The sequence below is a fragment of the Lemur catta genome, chromosome 1 (genome assembly GCF_020740605.2).
Source record: "Lemur catta isolate mLemCat1 chromosome 1, mLemCat1.pri, whole genome shotgun sequence".
NCBI classification, from domain to species: Eukaryota; Metazoa; Chordata; class Mammalia; order Primates; family Lemuridae; genus Lemur; species Lemur catta.
In genome coordinates, this window is record NC_059128.1 from 97,507,523 (window position 1) to 97,524,919 (window position 17,397).

At 35.5% G+C, this 17,397-nt stretch overlaps 1 protein-coding gene across 4 annotated transcripts in view; it reads left to right on the forward strand.

The window, feature by feature from the left end:
• MAP2K5 (mitogen-activated protein kinase kinase 5) overlaps positions 1-17,397 on the forward strand; it is a 243,271-nt gene that overhangs the window by 82,459 nt on the left and 143,415 nt on the right. For all 4 annotated transcript variants that reach the window (XM_045541676.1, XM_045541664.1, XM_045541653.1 and 1 more), the window contains exons 10-12: positions 8,905-8,973; positions 9,066-9,147; positions 15,044-15,105. In XM_045541676.1, the coding sequence (XP_045397632.1) occupies positions 8,905-8,973; positions 9,066-9,147; positions 15,044-15,105 (213 nt within the window). The remainder of the gene's footprint in view (positions 1-8,904; positions 8,974-9,065; positions 9,148-15,043; positions 15,106-17,397) is intronic.

Here is a 17,397-nt window from a genome sequence, read left to right on the forward strand (position 1 = left end):
TTTTTATTGGATGCCAGTCATGTGGCACAGGTGCTAGATATTTTTGCATTCCTATAAGTAGTCTTGAGCTTTATTCTGAGATGCTGTTGAGTGAGTTTAAAATAATTTGATCTTTTCAAGACTTGCTTTTAAGCTTTATTAGATGGGACCGGCCCAGTGGTTAGTATAGAACAGGGGTGGGGAACCCGTGGCCTAAAGGCCACATTTGGCCTTCTAGGTCCTTAAGTGTGGCCTTTTGACTGAATCCAAATTTTACAGAACAAATCCTTTTATTTTTGTCAATACATGGTTTGTCTTTTATATTTTTATTTTATTTTTAAAATGAACATATTTAAAAAACCAAAGAATAAAATAAGTTTCAACGAAATAATCCTCCCAGATTGACCAGCACAATTAGAACATTAGTAAGCCATAAGGGCTAAATTGATAGCTGCTATGCTTACGGTTTAGTTCTAACTTCCCCATCCTGATGGGCACCACTACTGCACGAGGCTGATTGGCAAGGGTTTATGGGAGTTGAGTATGCCAGTCTATTATCAGCTTTGGACAGCAGTGTACTATGTTTCTGTTTGAAGTGGAATTTGTGAGTAGTTGCACAGCTCGACGGTATTTTTTAATTCTGTCTGCTTAACAGCCTATCATGTCAAAGAAGACCACGAGAATGCTGAAGGAACAAAAGAGATTTTTTTAATGAGGATTGAGAATTGCAATGTTATCTTGTTTCTGCTAAAGATAAGATGATTGGCTTGCTTTGTGATACTGCAATGTCAGCATTAAAGAAATTCAATGGTCATCAGCATTATAACACTCATAAGGACCACAAATATTTTAAATTAGAGGTAGAGGCACAAAAAATTATATTGCAAAAATTAAAAAATGAAAAGCAAAAGATACTTCTTTCAAGCAGCAATAAGACCTGAAAATAATGCCACTGAAGCAACTTATAAAGTAGCTTATATACTCAGGGAAAAAAAGGGAAGCCATTCAGTGATGTAAAAATTGTGAAAGAATGCATTGTTGAAGTTGTAGGATGCTTAGACCCTGCTAACATTTCAAAGTACAAACAACTGCCTCTTTCAAGGAGAACCATAACTGATCTGCAGCATGAATTAGTCTTCAACTTAACAGAACAACTTCATGCAATACTTCAAAAGGAAAGTATATATTATTCAGTCTCTTTGAATGAATCAACTAATACTACTGACTTGGCGCAGGTTTTATACTTCATTTGGGTCATAACAGAAGATTTTCTTTACTATGAAGAGTTACTCACTTTGGGTACTCTTGTGAACAGAACACGAGGAATAGATATCTTCAACAACTTTCAAGATAAATGTCATGAATTTGGTAAATTTAGTGAGTGTATCTACAGGTGGTGCACCTTCCATGACAGGAAAACATGAAGGGTTTATTGCACACGTTAAGTATTAACAGATGCAGATGCTCTCATTTCTTTTCATTGTATCAGCAAAAATCTCTGTGCTAAAGCTACTATTTTAAGTGATACTTTGCAGCAAGTTATAAGTATTGTTAACTATATTCATGCAAATGCAACATGGCATTGTCAGTTTCATAACATGTTAAAGTTGAACAATGAGGTATACAGTGTGGATTTGCGCATACGGTGTGGATTTGCCATATCATCCTAAAGTGCATTGGCATCACAGGGACAGGTGTTAGCCAAAATTTTATCTCTGAGAGAACAGAAAAATTTTATGAAGAAACAGAATCAGCAATGTGAATTATTGAAAAATTTCTATAGGAATGCAGCGTTTATGATATGTCAAATCAAAATGACTTGAATATTTCTTTGCAAGGTAAAACTAAGTCTGTGTATGATATGTGGCCAAAACCCCAAGGATTTCGAAAAAAGCTATCTTTATTAAAACATTTCTTCTTAAAAAGGAAATTTTGGATGAACATTTTTTCCAGTTAGCAAACGTCATTGATGAGTAGGATGATATATGTCAATCATTTGAAGAATACACAACTGTTATAGACCTCTTAATTGGAGAATACGATGAAAGGTTCAATGACTTTGAGAATCATGACATCACACTCCTATTAGCTTTTCAGCCTCACCTAGTTGATATCACCAAAGCACCTAAAGAACTACAGATGGAAATGATTGAGCTCTCAGGAGATGACATTTTAAAGTCATTGTTTGATGCTAAGAAAGACCCAATTGAAATATGGAAAAATGCAGTAGAATACCCATGCCTTTGGCAACATGTCTGAAAAATGCTTCCATGCTTTTCAACCACTTTTTGCTGCAAATCTGCATTCTTCTACCTAACCCAAATCAAGACATCGTTTAGGTCATAAATGACTGATACCCCTCTAGAGGATCAACTGAAACTGCGGACCTCTCTGCTGCAACCCAATATTCAAATGCTTTCCAACAAAAAGCAGACATAACAAAGTCATTAAAAGGTTAATTAACTTTGAAATTAACAAATAGTTTTCACTTTTTGAAATTATTATACATAATAGATTTTTATAAAATAATGTACATTTTTAAGTATATCTAATTGAAGTTTCTTGAATGAGGCCTTATTTGATTATAGGTAAATTAATGCGGTCTTCCAACATGAAAATGTTCCTCACCCTGGTCTAAAATTAATTTTCCCTGTACAACTGAGGCAGTATTCTTCTGAATACTCTACCTGGTGCCTTGGGAATTATAAGGTTTTCCATCCTGTCTGATGGGAACACAAACTCTTCCTGTCCAGTGTTGGTCTGGAGATTGTTAACTCTGGTCCTTTCTGGTGTTTTTTGTTTTGTTTTGTTTTGTTTTTTCTGGCCTCAGGTAATTTCCTAATATCCATGTGTTGATTATTACTCAGCTGAAGACTATAAGCCCCTTCTGCAGATCTCTGGAGCTCTCCCTCAGGTCCTTTTCCAGCTTTCTGCTCTCTGGTCCTTTAGCTGCCTTGGGCTTCTCAGACTCCTAGTTCTTTCTTCTCACCTTAGGGAGACAGCTGAACTCCACCTGGGTTCCAGTCCCTACACTGAGGCCTAGAAACTCTCCTGTCAGTAATCTGGGCAACCATGGGACTCATCTCATTTGTTTTCTATCTCTCACAATCACTGTCCTGTTCTGGCTAATGTCCAGTGCCTGAAAGCCTGTTTATTTATTTCTCTCTCTCTCTCTCTCTCTGTATATTTTAGTACTTCTTCCTTTCTTATCACCACTCTAATACAGATGCTTGTTTTGTCTCTTATCAGACTTGTTGATCAGCTTTTGAACTATTCTGCCAGTAAATAGAACCACTTATTGATGATTTATACTGTGCTATGCACTTTATATACATTTTCCTCATTTAATACAACAAGCTTTTGTTACTATTATTGATCTCCATTTTACAGATGCAGAAGCTGAGGCACAAAGAAGTTAAATAACTTGTCCAAGGTCCCATAACTAATAAATAGTGGAACCTGGATTTGGACCCAGGCAATCTTGTCCCACGTGCTCATGACCCCATGCTGTTGCTGCTCACTATTCTCAGATTTGGCTTCCCTAAATCATAATTCTGATCACATCTCTACTCCTCCCAGAGGTCTTCAGAGGCTTCATGTCACTTCCCAAATAAACTAAAAAACTCTAGAACAGCAGTCCCCAACCTTTTTGGCACCAGGGACTGGTTTCATGGAAGAGAATTTTCCCACAGACTGCAGGTGGTGTTGAGGGGGGAGTGGGAAAGTGGGTAGCGGTGAGAAGGGGAGGTAGAGCTCAGGCAGTGATGCCAGTGATGGGGAGCAGCTGTAAATACAGACGAAGCTTCCCTCGCCTGCTGCCCACCTCTTGCTTTGCCTCCTGGTTCCTCACAGGCCACAGACTGGTACCAGTTTGTAGCCTGGGGGTTGGGGACTGCAGCTCTAGAAGACGACACTCAAGATCTTCCACAGTATGTCATCAGTCTGCTTTTATAGCATTATTTTACATGTCTGAATCCTGTGCTGCTTTTAAGTTGAACTCGTTGCCTTATCTGTACCTAGCACTTTCTCACTTCAACACTTTGATTCATGTATTCCTATCTAATTAGGATGCTTTCACCCTTATCTCTACCTATCAACGTCTTTAACACCCTTCAAGGATCAGTTCAAAAGCCTGTTCCTCCATTGAACTTTTCTGGATAAACCCTGTCACATATGGTATATCTCACACTCACTCATTTTCCTCTTTGAACCTTTCTGGAATTCTCTGTATGTGTCTCTTAAGGCTGTTATCACATACTGTCTTGTATTTTGCTATTAGTATACATGTACATTTCCCCTATTATGTTGAAATCTCTTTGTGGGGAACAGATCTGATTTATCTTCTTGCCTCACTGCTGCAGAATATTGAATATAGGGTCTAATATAGAGAACTACACATAAATGAGTAAGAATTCAACACATAATTTGTTGAATGACTGAATCAATAAATTTTTGTTCTTTTGTTTGTCCTTTAGTTCATTCATTCATCTTTTGAAGTAACATCTTGAAAGCAGGTTCAGCTCACATACAAAATATCCTATAGTGTTCTCTGTATGGACCATTGCTCTCACCCAGAATATTTCATAGCTTTCTTTATATTAAAGGGTGAAATGGAAGGTTAAGAGTTAGAAGTGCATTTGATCTTTTCCTGACCCCCTCCTGACTTTTGTGTGACTTCAAGCATGTCACTTGAACCTCTCAGTGACCTCAGCTGTGAAATGGGGCTGCCTGGTCTCACAGAGGGATTGTGAAGAGCAGCAAATCACAGTCCTTGCCTAAATAGAATCACCTGCAGGGCTCTGACACCTACATAGAATGATGAGGGAAATTTAATTTCCCAAGTCAAGTGGTTAGTTGGACCCACGCTTTGAATGTCTGTAGGAACGATTAGATGAGAGTCCTTGAAATCTGTTACTTTTCTCTTCCTACTCAAAATATTTCTAATTTGTTATGCTTCTAAATATTCTTATTTATTAGACAAAAAAGCATATTGTTATGTGTCCTTTTTCAGACTTCAGAAGTAGGAAGATATCATTTCAGATATTTTTAAAAGAAGTTGAATTTGGGGAAAAATAAAATTACCTTGAATTTTTATTTTCTGCCATTGAATTTAGAAAATACCTGCCTCAAAGAGAACATTTTGAAAATGATGCTAATCACATTTTAAAGATAACTATTTGATAATGACTATATGTAACTCATGAAACACGTTTCCACCTAGCTTTTTGTTTGTTTGTTTGGTGTAGGTAGGCAAGACAATTGCAAATAAGTAGAGCAGAAAACAAATAAAAATACGGTTAGCCATCTTGCAAACAAAACCTTTCTGTACCATTAATGTATTCTATAAAATCTTTCAAGTAGTAAAGCTTGGAGGATTTAATAGATTTCCCAGTATTGTTTGTTTTCTAATTGGGAAAAATCCATTTAATAGGAAATTTCTTAGCATTGTATAGGGCATGTGCTGATTATCATTCTTTGACTGCTTTGGGTTTCTGCTGCTTTTAAACTAGCATTTAAATGGACCATTTGATTAATCATTTGTATACTGACTGTAATCCTCCCAAATTTCCTTTCTGAGTTGTACATACTGTAGAAGACAATTATGTCGCCACAGATTAAATAAGTGAATTAAAACAGAATAGCGGCTTAATTTGACCTGTGATTTTGCTCTCCTTCCCTTTAGTGGAACGTGTGCCACTCCAGCAAATAAATGAAGTCATCCATGACAGCTTGTGATGAATTGCCGTATTTATACTGTATATTTTAATAGCCTCACACTAATTTAAATTGAGCACAGAGTAAATTATAATTCAGTCACTTGACTGCTTATATTTAACTTGACAACTCATCCTTATTTGTCCTGGAGGTGTAGTGGAGAGCAGTGGAAATGCACGCAGGTATTTCAGTTTCTTAGTTAACCCTTTCTCCATGAAATGCTTCATATTCAAATTCCCTCCAGTTTGAAACCTTTAGCGCTTCCTAAGGAGAAAAAAAATAACGAAGACTCAGGGAGTCCACACTTTCCTTGTACTTCAAAAAGAAAATTAGTATTTGCCATGCTTTTTGCCATTGCCTTCAAGTAAGGAATTGGACTTGTTTATTGTTAGCAGTTTTAAAGCTCACTCGCAATAAGGCCCAGGGGAAGGAGAATTAACCTTCCACCCAGAGTGCCAAGTCTCCCAGAAAATAGAGAGGATTTGACTAGAGTTATTTTAAGGTGGATTTTACTTTCCCTCTCAAGTTCCCAGAAATTGCTTTATTCACTTTTCCATCATTATGGAATCTCCACTATTGTAGACTATAACAAATAGTAACAGTGATTACTAATTAGAGTGCAATGGATTAGCTCCACAAATACTGTATTCAATGCTGCATTTTAGGTCAGCATGGCATTTTTATTTATTTTGATGTTTATGTCTTCGGTTTTAAATTCGATGGTAGAAGTCAAGCAATCCATTTCTTCTGTCTAGAAACCGCTTCTTATATAGAGGATTATGGTTGTGAGGAGCACTTTAATTAAATCCCACATCACTTACTTGGCACTACTGTGACGAGTTGAGCTAGTTTGTGGAATAATTCCTTGAATGTCATGCTAGAGTTTTAACTCTATTCTAGGCCATGGGAACCCAATTAAGGTTCTTGATCAAGGGAATGGTATGTTCACAACTAGTAGTTTGTGCTTAATTTCAAGGTGTTGGCTAGTCTGGTGGAATCATGTCATTTTTAGGTTGGTGGCCTGAAGATGAAATGTATCTTAGTGGCCATATATCTTAGCACTGAATAAATGGCATTTTTGAAACCTTAAATAAGTGGTTCACAACTTTACTGTGATTAGTAATCACCTGGGAAACTTTTTAAAACTACAAAGATGTGGGCTCAACCCCACAGATTCTGATTCTGTTGTTCTGGGGTAAGACATGTGCATCTGAATTTTTTAAAAGTGCCCCAGGTATTATAACATGAGGCCAGGGTTGAGAGCCACTGCTTTATGGTCAATAATAACTTCATTCATTTTAGCAGAGTTTTTTAGGGTGAAAGATTCCCTGTACTTGACAGAGTGGTGTGAATAGCTATAATATTTTACAGCACAGAGTTGAACCAACACCAAATGAATTAATTTTGTTGCTAAGTTTTATACAGGAACAAAAATGTAAGTGAATATTGTTGGCAAATGACTATTGATCAGGAGAAGTGTTTAAATGTTTCTTGGCAGTTTTGTATTACACTTACGGTCTAGTTTAGTGAGAGCTTTTATAAATAACCCTAAAGCAAACTCTTGATAGAAACTGGCTATACCTTTTTTCTCACCCTCCCCTCCCCTAAATCGATGTCAGTACCATAAAATGTATACTTTAGAATTGTCCTTTTCTTTCCTTGCTCTATCAGCAGTTTGCAATTCAAAATTTATGTTTTTTCTCCTATATGATTATATTTATATATATTCTTCAGTTGTAATACAAAATATTATTCAGCCGGGCGCGGTGGCTCACGCCTGTAATCCTAGCCCTCTGGGAGGCTGAGGCGGGTGGATCGCTCAAGGTTAGGAGTTCGAGACCAGCCTGAGCGAGACCCCGTCTCTACTAAAAATAGAAATAAATTATCTGGCCAACTAAAAATATATATAGAAAAAATTAGCCGGGCATGGTGGTGCATGCCTGTAGTCCCAGCTACTCGGGAGGCTGAGGCAAGAGGATTGCTGAAGCCCAGGAGTTTGAGGTTGCTGTGAGCTAGGCTGACGCCACGGCACTCACTCTAGCCCAGGCAACAGAGTGAGACTCTGTCTCAAAAAAAAAAAAAAAACAAAAACAAAATATTATTCAGTGTCGAATGGTGCATAACTATACTATCATGGTAATCCTAAGTGTTAAGTTTTTATCTAGAAATGTCTAGAGTCAGAAACTCTGCCTCAAATCTTAAAAATTGACTTCTATTTTATTCTCATCACTGTCTTTTTAAAGTAAAAAACAATTACTTTTGAATTGGTTTCACTGAAGTGCTTAGTAAAATTTTAATGGTATGGTCTTCTTTAAAAATAAGTGTTTGAAATAAACTCAAATTTATTCTGAGTAAATGTATAAATATTTTACATTTCTGCATTACAAATCTGACTCGGTGGTTGATATTTTAAGGAAAACCATAAAACCTCAGGAAATACTGGAAAGCATATGAAACACAGAGTCAAGACATGGTCCTACCGGTGCCAGGCCCTGTGGCTCCCTGAAAGGAAACCTTGGTTTCCTCTTCACTGAAAGAAGAGAGTTAAGATGAAATGAGGTTCCATCAAGCTCCAGCATTCTGTAATAGTATTAGCAGAGAAATTAGAAGAAAACTAAAAAATGATATATTTTTAAAACTCCTTATTACTCTTATAACTAAAACCCCCATTTTAAATGTCATTTTTACTCATCATCCTCTCTTTTTATCACCTAGTGTCTGAATCATGAGACAGTTCTTTTTTAATGGTTTGAGGGTCATTCCTATCTTACTCTTTTGAAAATAACCCATGTGGACAAAATAGAGTGCATAAATTAAGAGTGTTATAACTTAACTGACTTTTAAAGCCATTAATGCTGACCTTTGAGACCTGGCTTTTTCTTTGGTCCAATCAATCACTTCTGTACCCCCTCCCCCAACACAAAAGGTTAGACAGATGTGGATACAGTTTATATTACTGGGGATTATAGTGGTGGGGAGGTGGAAGGGAAGATGAATAAAGAAACCACCATATATTTGAGTTCTTATATTTCATAGTGATTATAGCTGTATTTAATTTGAAGGTGAACATCTAATCACCAGGAAATGGAGGCAAAAGAACAAGAAAAGAAAATAAATAAATAAAATTTTAAAAGTATATGAAAAAATTAAACAATAAAACAAATTTGAAGTTGAACAAATATGTGAATGTTAATACCTTTCTATATTTAGGTCATACTACTAGATATTACACTGGAACTTCAGAAGCAAATTATGTCTGAATTGGAAATTCTTTATAAGGTAATTTTTTCCTTGGTCCTTTTTACCTGTAAAGCGTGCCTATGATACTGGCTTGCAGGATTATAACTACTTTTGTCTTATTTTTGTTACAGTGTGATTCATCATATATCATAGGATTTTATGGGGCATTTTTTGTAGAAAACAGAATTTCAATATGTACAGAATTTATGGATGGTGAGTTTTCCCTTTTATAATACTTTTTAAATGATTTTTTTAATATAGAGTGCTTTAATATAGAGTGGTTTTGATATAGATGTCAAATAGAATTAAAAATAATTAAAATATGCTAATAATTACCTCCTTTATACTTTAAAATTATATTAGTGTTAGGGGTTCCTGGTGTTAAATATTTATAGCTGAGCTATAATTTTAAGAATATAACTTCATTTACTTTATTGAAAATTTAAATAGAACAGATTAAATGCTAGTCTAATCGGTGGTTTGATATTTGATTCTTCTATGCAATCTGTCTTTACTTGCAAAACAGATGTTCTGTTCTTTTAATGTTCCAATAGCCAAAACAGATTTTCTTTTAAAGAAATCTATTAACCCAATGTCCTGTGTCTTTCAGAGAGAAATCGGTTCTTAATTGCAAGATAAGAAATTGTTTTTCAACACAGCTGTTTAGCCAAGATGTGTTTAGTTTTCTTTGGATTTTAGCCCTTTCCTTCATTCTGTGTTTTTTATTTGTTTCTATTTCAGTAGCTCTTCTTTCTTGATCTGAATATTATGGCAAAATACAGATTTCTGGATACCTTATCACTGCAATGATGTCATCTTTATTATTGTACCCATTTTAAATATAAGCAGTCTTTAAATTTTGCATATGTAGTTTTTGGTGTCTAGTCCATTAAAATGCAATTTTTAGGCCGGGCACGGTGGCTCACGCCTGTAATCCTAGCACTCTGGGATGCTGAGGCGGGTGGATCACTGGAGGTCAGGAGTTCGAGACCAGCCTGAGCAAGAGTGAGACCCTGTCTCTACTAAAAAATAGAAAGAAATTATCTGGCCAACTAAAAATATATATTGAAAAAATTAGCCGGGCATGGTGGCGCATGCCTGTAGTCCCAGCTACTTGGGAGGGTGAGGCAGTAGGATCGTTTAAGCCCAGGAGTTTGAGGTTGCTGTGAGCTAGGCTGACGCCACGGCACTCACTCTAGCCTGGGCAACAGAGTGAGACTCTGTCTCAAAAAAAAAAAAAAAAAAAAAAATGCAATTTTTAAAAATATGCTTAGTTCCTTGTAGAGATTCTCAGTATACTACTAAAGCAATTAGTTCATGCCCAGTAAGACTTTTTAATGAGTCAATATTGATACCTTGATACTGTAATAAGATGGATAATGTGTTATAAGTTAGTTATTGTAGATGTCAAGAATTAAAACTCTTATAAGCATATGGGTAGTATGACAATTGCAGAGACTGACTAGAATAAGTGGCTTAATAGAGCCAATATAGGTTATTATGTTATAACTTTCATCATTTTTTCTTTGAAGTTTTAAATTTTTCAGTTATATTAAAACATTTTTATTGAACTATAATTCAAATACCATAAAAGTCACCCTTTTAAAGCTTATAATTCAGTGGTCTTTAATAGATTCACAGAGTTATGCAACCATCACTACTACCTAATTCCAAAACATTTATTACCACCCCTAGAAAGAAACTGTCCACCCATTAGCACTCATTCCCTACTGCTCCTTTCCTCTAATCCCTGGCAACCACTGATCTACCTTCTGTCTTCATGGATTTACCTATTCTGGGCGTTTCACATAAATGGAATCCTACATTATATGGCTTTTGTGTCTGGCTTCTTTCATATATTATAATGTTTTTAAGGTTCATCCATGTTGTAGCATGTATGAGAACTTTATTCCTTTTTATCACTGAATAATATTCCATTGTTTGGCTATACCACACTTTGTTTATTCATTCCTTAGTTGATGGGCATTTGGGATATTTCTATTTTTTGAATAATTATGAATAGTGTGCCTCTGTACTTTTGTATACAAGTTTTTGTGTGGATATATGTTTTTAATTCTCTTGTCTGTGTATCTAGGAGTAGAATTTCTAGGTCATATGGTAACTATATGTTTAACTTTTTAAGGAACTGCCAAACTGTTCCATTCCATTTTACACCATTTTGCATTCACATCATATATGTGGGTTCCAGTTTCTCCATATCTTTGAAGAAAAACTACATTCCACCCCTGTCCCCCTCCCACTGTGATCAAACTTCTTGACAACTTTCTCCCAAACCCTAATGCTATTCTGTTTTTATTTACATTTATTTATTTATTTTGAGACAGAGTCTCACTCTGTTGCCCTGGCTGGTGCAGTGGTGTCATCATAGCTCACTGCAACTTTAAACTCCTAGGTTCAAGGGATTCTCCTGCCTCAGCCTCCTGAGTAGCTGTGACTATATGTGCGCACCACCACGCCTGGCTAATTTTTTCTATTTTTAGTAGAGGCAGCCTTCTTGCTCTTGCTCAGGCTGGTCTTGAAGTTCTGACCTCAAGCGATTCTCCTGCCTCAGCCTCCCAGAGTGCTAGGATTACCGGCATGAGCCACCAGGCCCAGCCCCTAGGGCTGTTCTTTTAGTGTAGATTCTCGTTATCTATTTTGTTTTGATATCATATTAGTTATTTATTTCTAAGTATTTATTGAGCACTTTCTTTCAGATACTATTCTAAACCTGGGCATACAGTAGTGAACAAAACTACCTTCATGGGGCTTACATTCTGGAAGGGGACACAGACAAGAAACAAATAATATACTCTCAAAGAGGGATAAGTCTAATTATAACATAAAGCAGGGTAGATAATGACTAACAGAGTGCTAGATAGGGTGATCAGGAATGGTCTTTTTTGCAAAAGTGACATTTTAGCAGAGACTTTAATGGCAATGAGTTAGCTCAGGGAAGGTCAAGGGGAAGATCTTTAAGGTGTGTCAGGTATAACTGCTCCAAGGTGGATGTAAGCTTGGTGTAATCAGGGCCCAACAAGAAGGCCAGAGTGACTAGAGAGTAATGATGAGAGGACCTGGGGCCTGGCAGGGGTCAGAGAAGTAGGCAGAAGCTAGATTGTGCAGGTTTTGTAGGTCATGGTAGGGAGTTTGTGTTTCAGTCTGAATTTATTAGGAAGCCATTAGAAGGTTTTAAGCAGAGGAATGATATGATATGTTGTCTCATTAAATCAAAGCTACATCCACTCAGAAATACCCAAATAGAGGATCTTGGAATGTATACATGTATTTAGATTACCATCATTGGAATAAATTGTCTCCCAAAAACCCATGTTACAAAGAAAGAAAGGGCTCTTTATATTTTCAACTAGCAGAGGCTAAGGAGAGCTTCTACTGAAATTTTTGTTTGTGCTTCCAGATTTCAATTTTGTTAAAATTAATAATAATCATGGTAATTTTAAGGAAAATTTTGGGACTAATATGACTAATATATTCTCATTCATTTACTACATATTTGTATTTATCCTGTGTGCAAGATTCTGCTTTATATTTTAGACCCTGTGTTAGACTAAGCAAAAACCTTACCCCGTGAGTCCTTTTGGTTCATTTACGTGAAGATGATGGCCGTTATTTATCAACAGAAACAGGTAGTTATTTAGCAGTGGACATGGATTTTTGCTAATCTGTTAGCACTGTTCCTCTTGGTTGCCATGGTGGATAGAGACATGCAGTGAAGTGACTGGTCAGGGATGGCCTGTGAACAGGAAACATAGGGAAGGAAGGTCACGGAGAACAAACCAGTGACCTTGGAATCATAAGCAAAAAGTTCAAACCAACTGATCCACGGATGAATGAGTTTCTAAATGCCTTGAATACCAACATCTCAACTAATATTAAACTCCCTCTGTCAGTGTATCATAGTAATATCACATTGCTGCAAGATTTTTTAAACTGCAAAAAGTTGACATGTGATTCTCAAGCCATGTGATGTAATGAGGAAACCGTTTAGATCTTTACAGTTCTGGAATTTCAAAGGCGCAGATCTTCTCTGAGCTCAGGTTCCCCATCTGTCAAATAAGGCCATTGGACTGATCGTTAATGTCCCTTCCTGCACTAAATGTTTGATGATTTGATAAGTCTAAGAACCGCTTTTTTTGCATAGACCTGTGGGATAGAATTGATAGTAAAGCTGAGTAAAAATTAAAAACCAAACTCCCCTGCCATTTTTAGCCTGATAAGAGTTACTGAATTTCAGAAAGAGAACTCATCAAGTTGTTCACTTCATATGGGATTGGTCCAATAAACTGCATTTGTCAGTCTTCCCAATACCAGCGCGTAAACCTTGATCTTCTTGAAACTGTTTGTCCTGGCAATTCATCTGAAAGATCAATGAGAACATAAAATGTTTTTGTGCTGTATTTTCACTTTTATTGTATTCATAATAAAAATGCTATTTTAGTAGATAAGTATGGTTCAGTTCATTGCAGAAGAGTCTCTCTTTTTTTAAAAAATTATCTTTCCAGTAGCACTCAGAAGCGAAGCATAAAGTTTAGTCACACTATGGTTTCCCAGCTTCTCATCAGAATCTGGAAACTACAAGCAAAAATTACCTAAGAGTGATTATTTTCTTCTATCTGCTCTGAACAGGATGTAGCTTCATGTATATGCTATTTTTTACAGGGAAAAATAATTTTTTTTTTCTCTGATGTTCAGCTTTGGGAAAACTTGACATATAAAGATATTCACATTTGCAAAATAGACTTGACTGCATTTCAGAAGAATCGCATGCTCTATGTTATTATAGTACCTTATGAGGCATACTTATAAATCACCTAGTAGTAAAGTGGTAAATAGGAATTTTTAGCCTATGATGGAAAAAAAATATTTCTCAAATATTCTGGATAAGTTTTAGAACTGAAAAACTGCACCTCAACTTGATTCTTAAAAAGTTATTACATATTGTTAAAATATTAATAGTTTTCATATAATCATATCATTAATGACTGAAGCAGAGGTTTTTTTGTATGTACTCCTGAAATTCTTACACCACTTGCCCAATATTAAAAATTTAACAAGCATACCCAAATTTCTACTTCCAAGTGCATATTGGTTCCTTCATAGTAGTCACCTAAAAAGTTTCAGTTATTTCAGTGATGCTGTTGTTGCTCTGAAGGCTTTGGGGGGTCCCTTCTTTTGAAACTGCTTCAGAGCAAGTATACCTATCTGGTGAAATTTATGATAATTTTCACACATTCATTTATTCATCCACAGATATTTATTAAATATTTACTAGCTGTTAGTTGTGCCAATTTATAGATTGATGAAAATGAAAAACAAACAGAAAACATGGCTCTTGCCTTTACTATGCTTACAATATAGTGTTTTCGTTTTTGGAAACTGCCACAAATCATTAAAAGCTGAATTTGGCAAAGTGAAAGATGTTAGTGAATACCATTTTAATGAAAAATAAGTTGTAACATAAAAAGATTGATTTTTCTTTTTTACCTCACAAAGTAATTTTCAAAGTGGAGTCAAAGGGAATTTCCAAAAAATTTTTTGAACTAGTATAGTATCTTTGCAAATAGATTGATTACTTGTCTTGGTACCTAATTTAAAGCCTAACATTCATTTAGATACATGTTAACATTGCTATTTTTATTTTATTAGTTTTTATGTGTATTTTGAACATTATATCCACCAGCTTTTGTTTGGTTAATATGAAAACTCTAAGATAGTGTCCTGGTTTACATTTGAGAAAACTGGTAAACAAGGCAGACACCTGAATGTGATTGTCATATTAATCTAATTTTGTATATGTGTTTAAGTTTACGTAAAGTACAGATTCTTAGCCTTTCCTTGACTAGTTTCCTTCAGCTCTTTCATGTATATAACTATATATACTTGGGAATAAAATGGAAATATTTGATTATATTTCGTCTGGAAGTATGATTATGTCATAAAATTTGACCAAAAGCCAGTTTTATTCTAAAAATCTAATGCATAATGTAAGAAAAGGAAAAACAGATTCTCACAGTGAATATACAGAGGAGGAGACCCATGCCCTGTTTTGGTAGTTTCACTTGTAATAACACAATGTTTGTCTCTACAGGGGGATCTTTGGATGTATATAGGAAAATTCCAGAACATGTCCTTGGAAGAATTGCAGTAGCAGTAAGTATATGGCTTTAGTGTTAGGAAATTTGGGTGATTTAATCATTCTAATCAAGCCTATTCTTATATCTTCAGTATTTTTTTTTTCCTTTTTCTTCAATTCCAAATGGCTGCCAAGATCTTCTTAACTTTCTTCTACTTTTATCATTTTTGTCCTTTTTTCTTTTCATAGCCCAACCCGCTGTAACAACATAGTCACATGACATCTGACCTGTTCTCGTTTCATATATTTGCAAAGACCTCAGGGCTCTTGTTAAACAGTAAAATTTCCAAGTTCTTCAAAAAGGAAGCTGCTTTTTGGACACTTTGTAGTTATATGCATATGATAAAAAACACCTGAAAAGTCTAAATTAGTAAAATAGTCTATGAGACAATGCTACTTTGTTCTTAAAGATTTTTTATGTTCTTCGCTTTAAAGTTTTTGTCAGCTACATCTGGGAATTTATTCTCTTTGTGATTAATAACAGTTTTTGTATATTCCTGTATTTCCTTTATTCACTAATAAACTGATGAAATATATCAACTAAACTAACATTACTATGTAAATTACAGATTTCAAATTTGGAATAATGTAGGCTAAACAGTGTCTGAGAGAAGTCATGGGATAGTGTAATAGTAAACAATTGCTAAACTAAAGGCACTCTGATAACTTCAGTGGTTTAATGCAGAACAAAGTGATCATACCATGTACCATTTAATTAAATGGCTGGTTTTCACATTCATTATACATCAAACTGACAACTCAAATCCTTTAATCCAACATGGACACTTATTTAGTCTTAGTTCATCGTAATTCACAGCTTTCCTTTTTTCTTTCTAATTATTAGTGTGAACTGCCCAGGGTGATGAGAACTTTCTTTTCTGATGCTATTGCTTGCTAAGTAGCTTCTAATCTACATGTGTAGGTAGATTAGTTTGGTATGAAATTTGAGTACTTAAATCACCATTTTAGATGAAAATAAAAATGTTTCATTTCCTCTTCGAATCTCGGGATAGTGACTGCATTGTGGCTTTTGGCAGTTCTTGGCTCTAAAAGTTTAATAACATGTACATAAAGGGCAAAAAAAGGCAAGGATACTAACTGAAAAAGAAAAGTATACATGTTCTATATATTCAGTTATCTGTTGAACTTGAAAAAAATAGAAATCTGCCTTCAGTAGGGAAGCATGTTCTTCCTGTACTTCATAAATCTTACTTCCCTCTTGTGTAGGGCATCCACACAAGGCCACTGGTCTTTTCAATTCTACTGGAGTGGGAAGACTGAAGTGAATGGAGTCAGCAGAAAAAATAAAATTTAGCGTCAAGTACAGGGCTTGCCTATTGGGTGATTGAAAATATGACACAAATTATTTTAGTGAAAGGCATTGAAATAAGTGCTAATCCAAAGCATTGTCTACATTTGCCCTTACTGTTTTTTTAAATTAGGGTAGTTTTTATTTTCTAGAACGTGTCTAATTTCTCCAGGTTTTATGGCTTGTCAGGTCATAGTAATGAAAACTAATTATGACTGCAGTAGAAGAAATACTTTTGATAGTTTTGCTCTTATCTGCCACTTTTTATAAATTCTACTGGAGCTTAAGTTTGTATGATGCCTCCAAAGTGTATTTTTTTGTGTATAGTCTGAGTAGGCTATACATTTATCCTCTGCAGCTGACAGACACCAAATTGGCACATGGCTAATGCCTGACACTGGGAGGACTATACCAATCAAAATAAGACTAGCAAATTGTTGGGTTATAGGTCATGATTTGTAAAATAAATGTTCACACAGACTGATTGGGTTCTCGGTATCCATGGTTATCTCTCTTGGATACTGAAGGTGGCATCAACATCTTTCCCTTGAGCTCTCTTAGCGAGACCAAGAAAGCACATAGGTGCGATTGCGAAGTCAAAAGTAACAGAATCAGAAGGAGAGAGGGGAAAGATAGGTGTATATGGAATACTTCCTGTGCCAATCACTGTTATATGCTTTCTGTACAAATATTATGTCATTTAGTCTTTACAGTAACCTTGTAAAGTTTGGATTATTGAACATATTTTATACATATGCAAGATAGGGTTTAGAAAAGTTAAATAACTTGCCCAGAGTTATCATCTTATTAATCAATACTAATTTGAACACAGAAAGACGCCTTGCTCTTTCACTCTGCTTTCCTAAGAGAATGAGGGAAAAGTAGAGGGAAGAGTGAAAGTGAGAACTAGGTTAAAAAGAAAAAGTCATATGAATAAGAGTATAATGGAGCAACACATACAACTGCTTCAGATTCTTTTCATGTCTTAGAACCACATTTA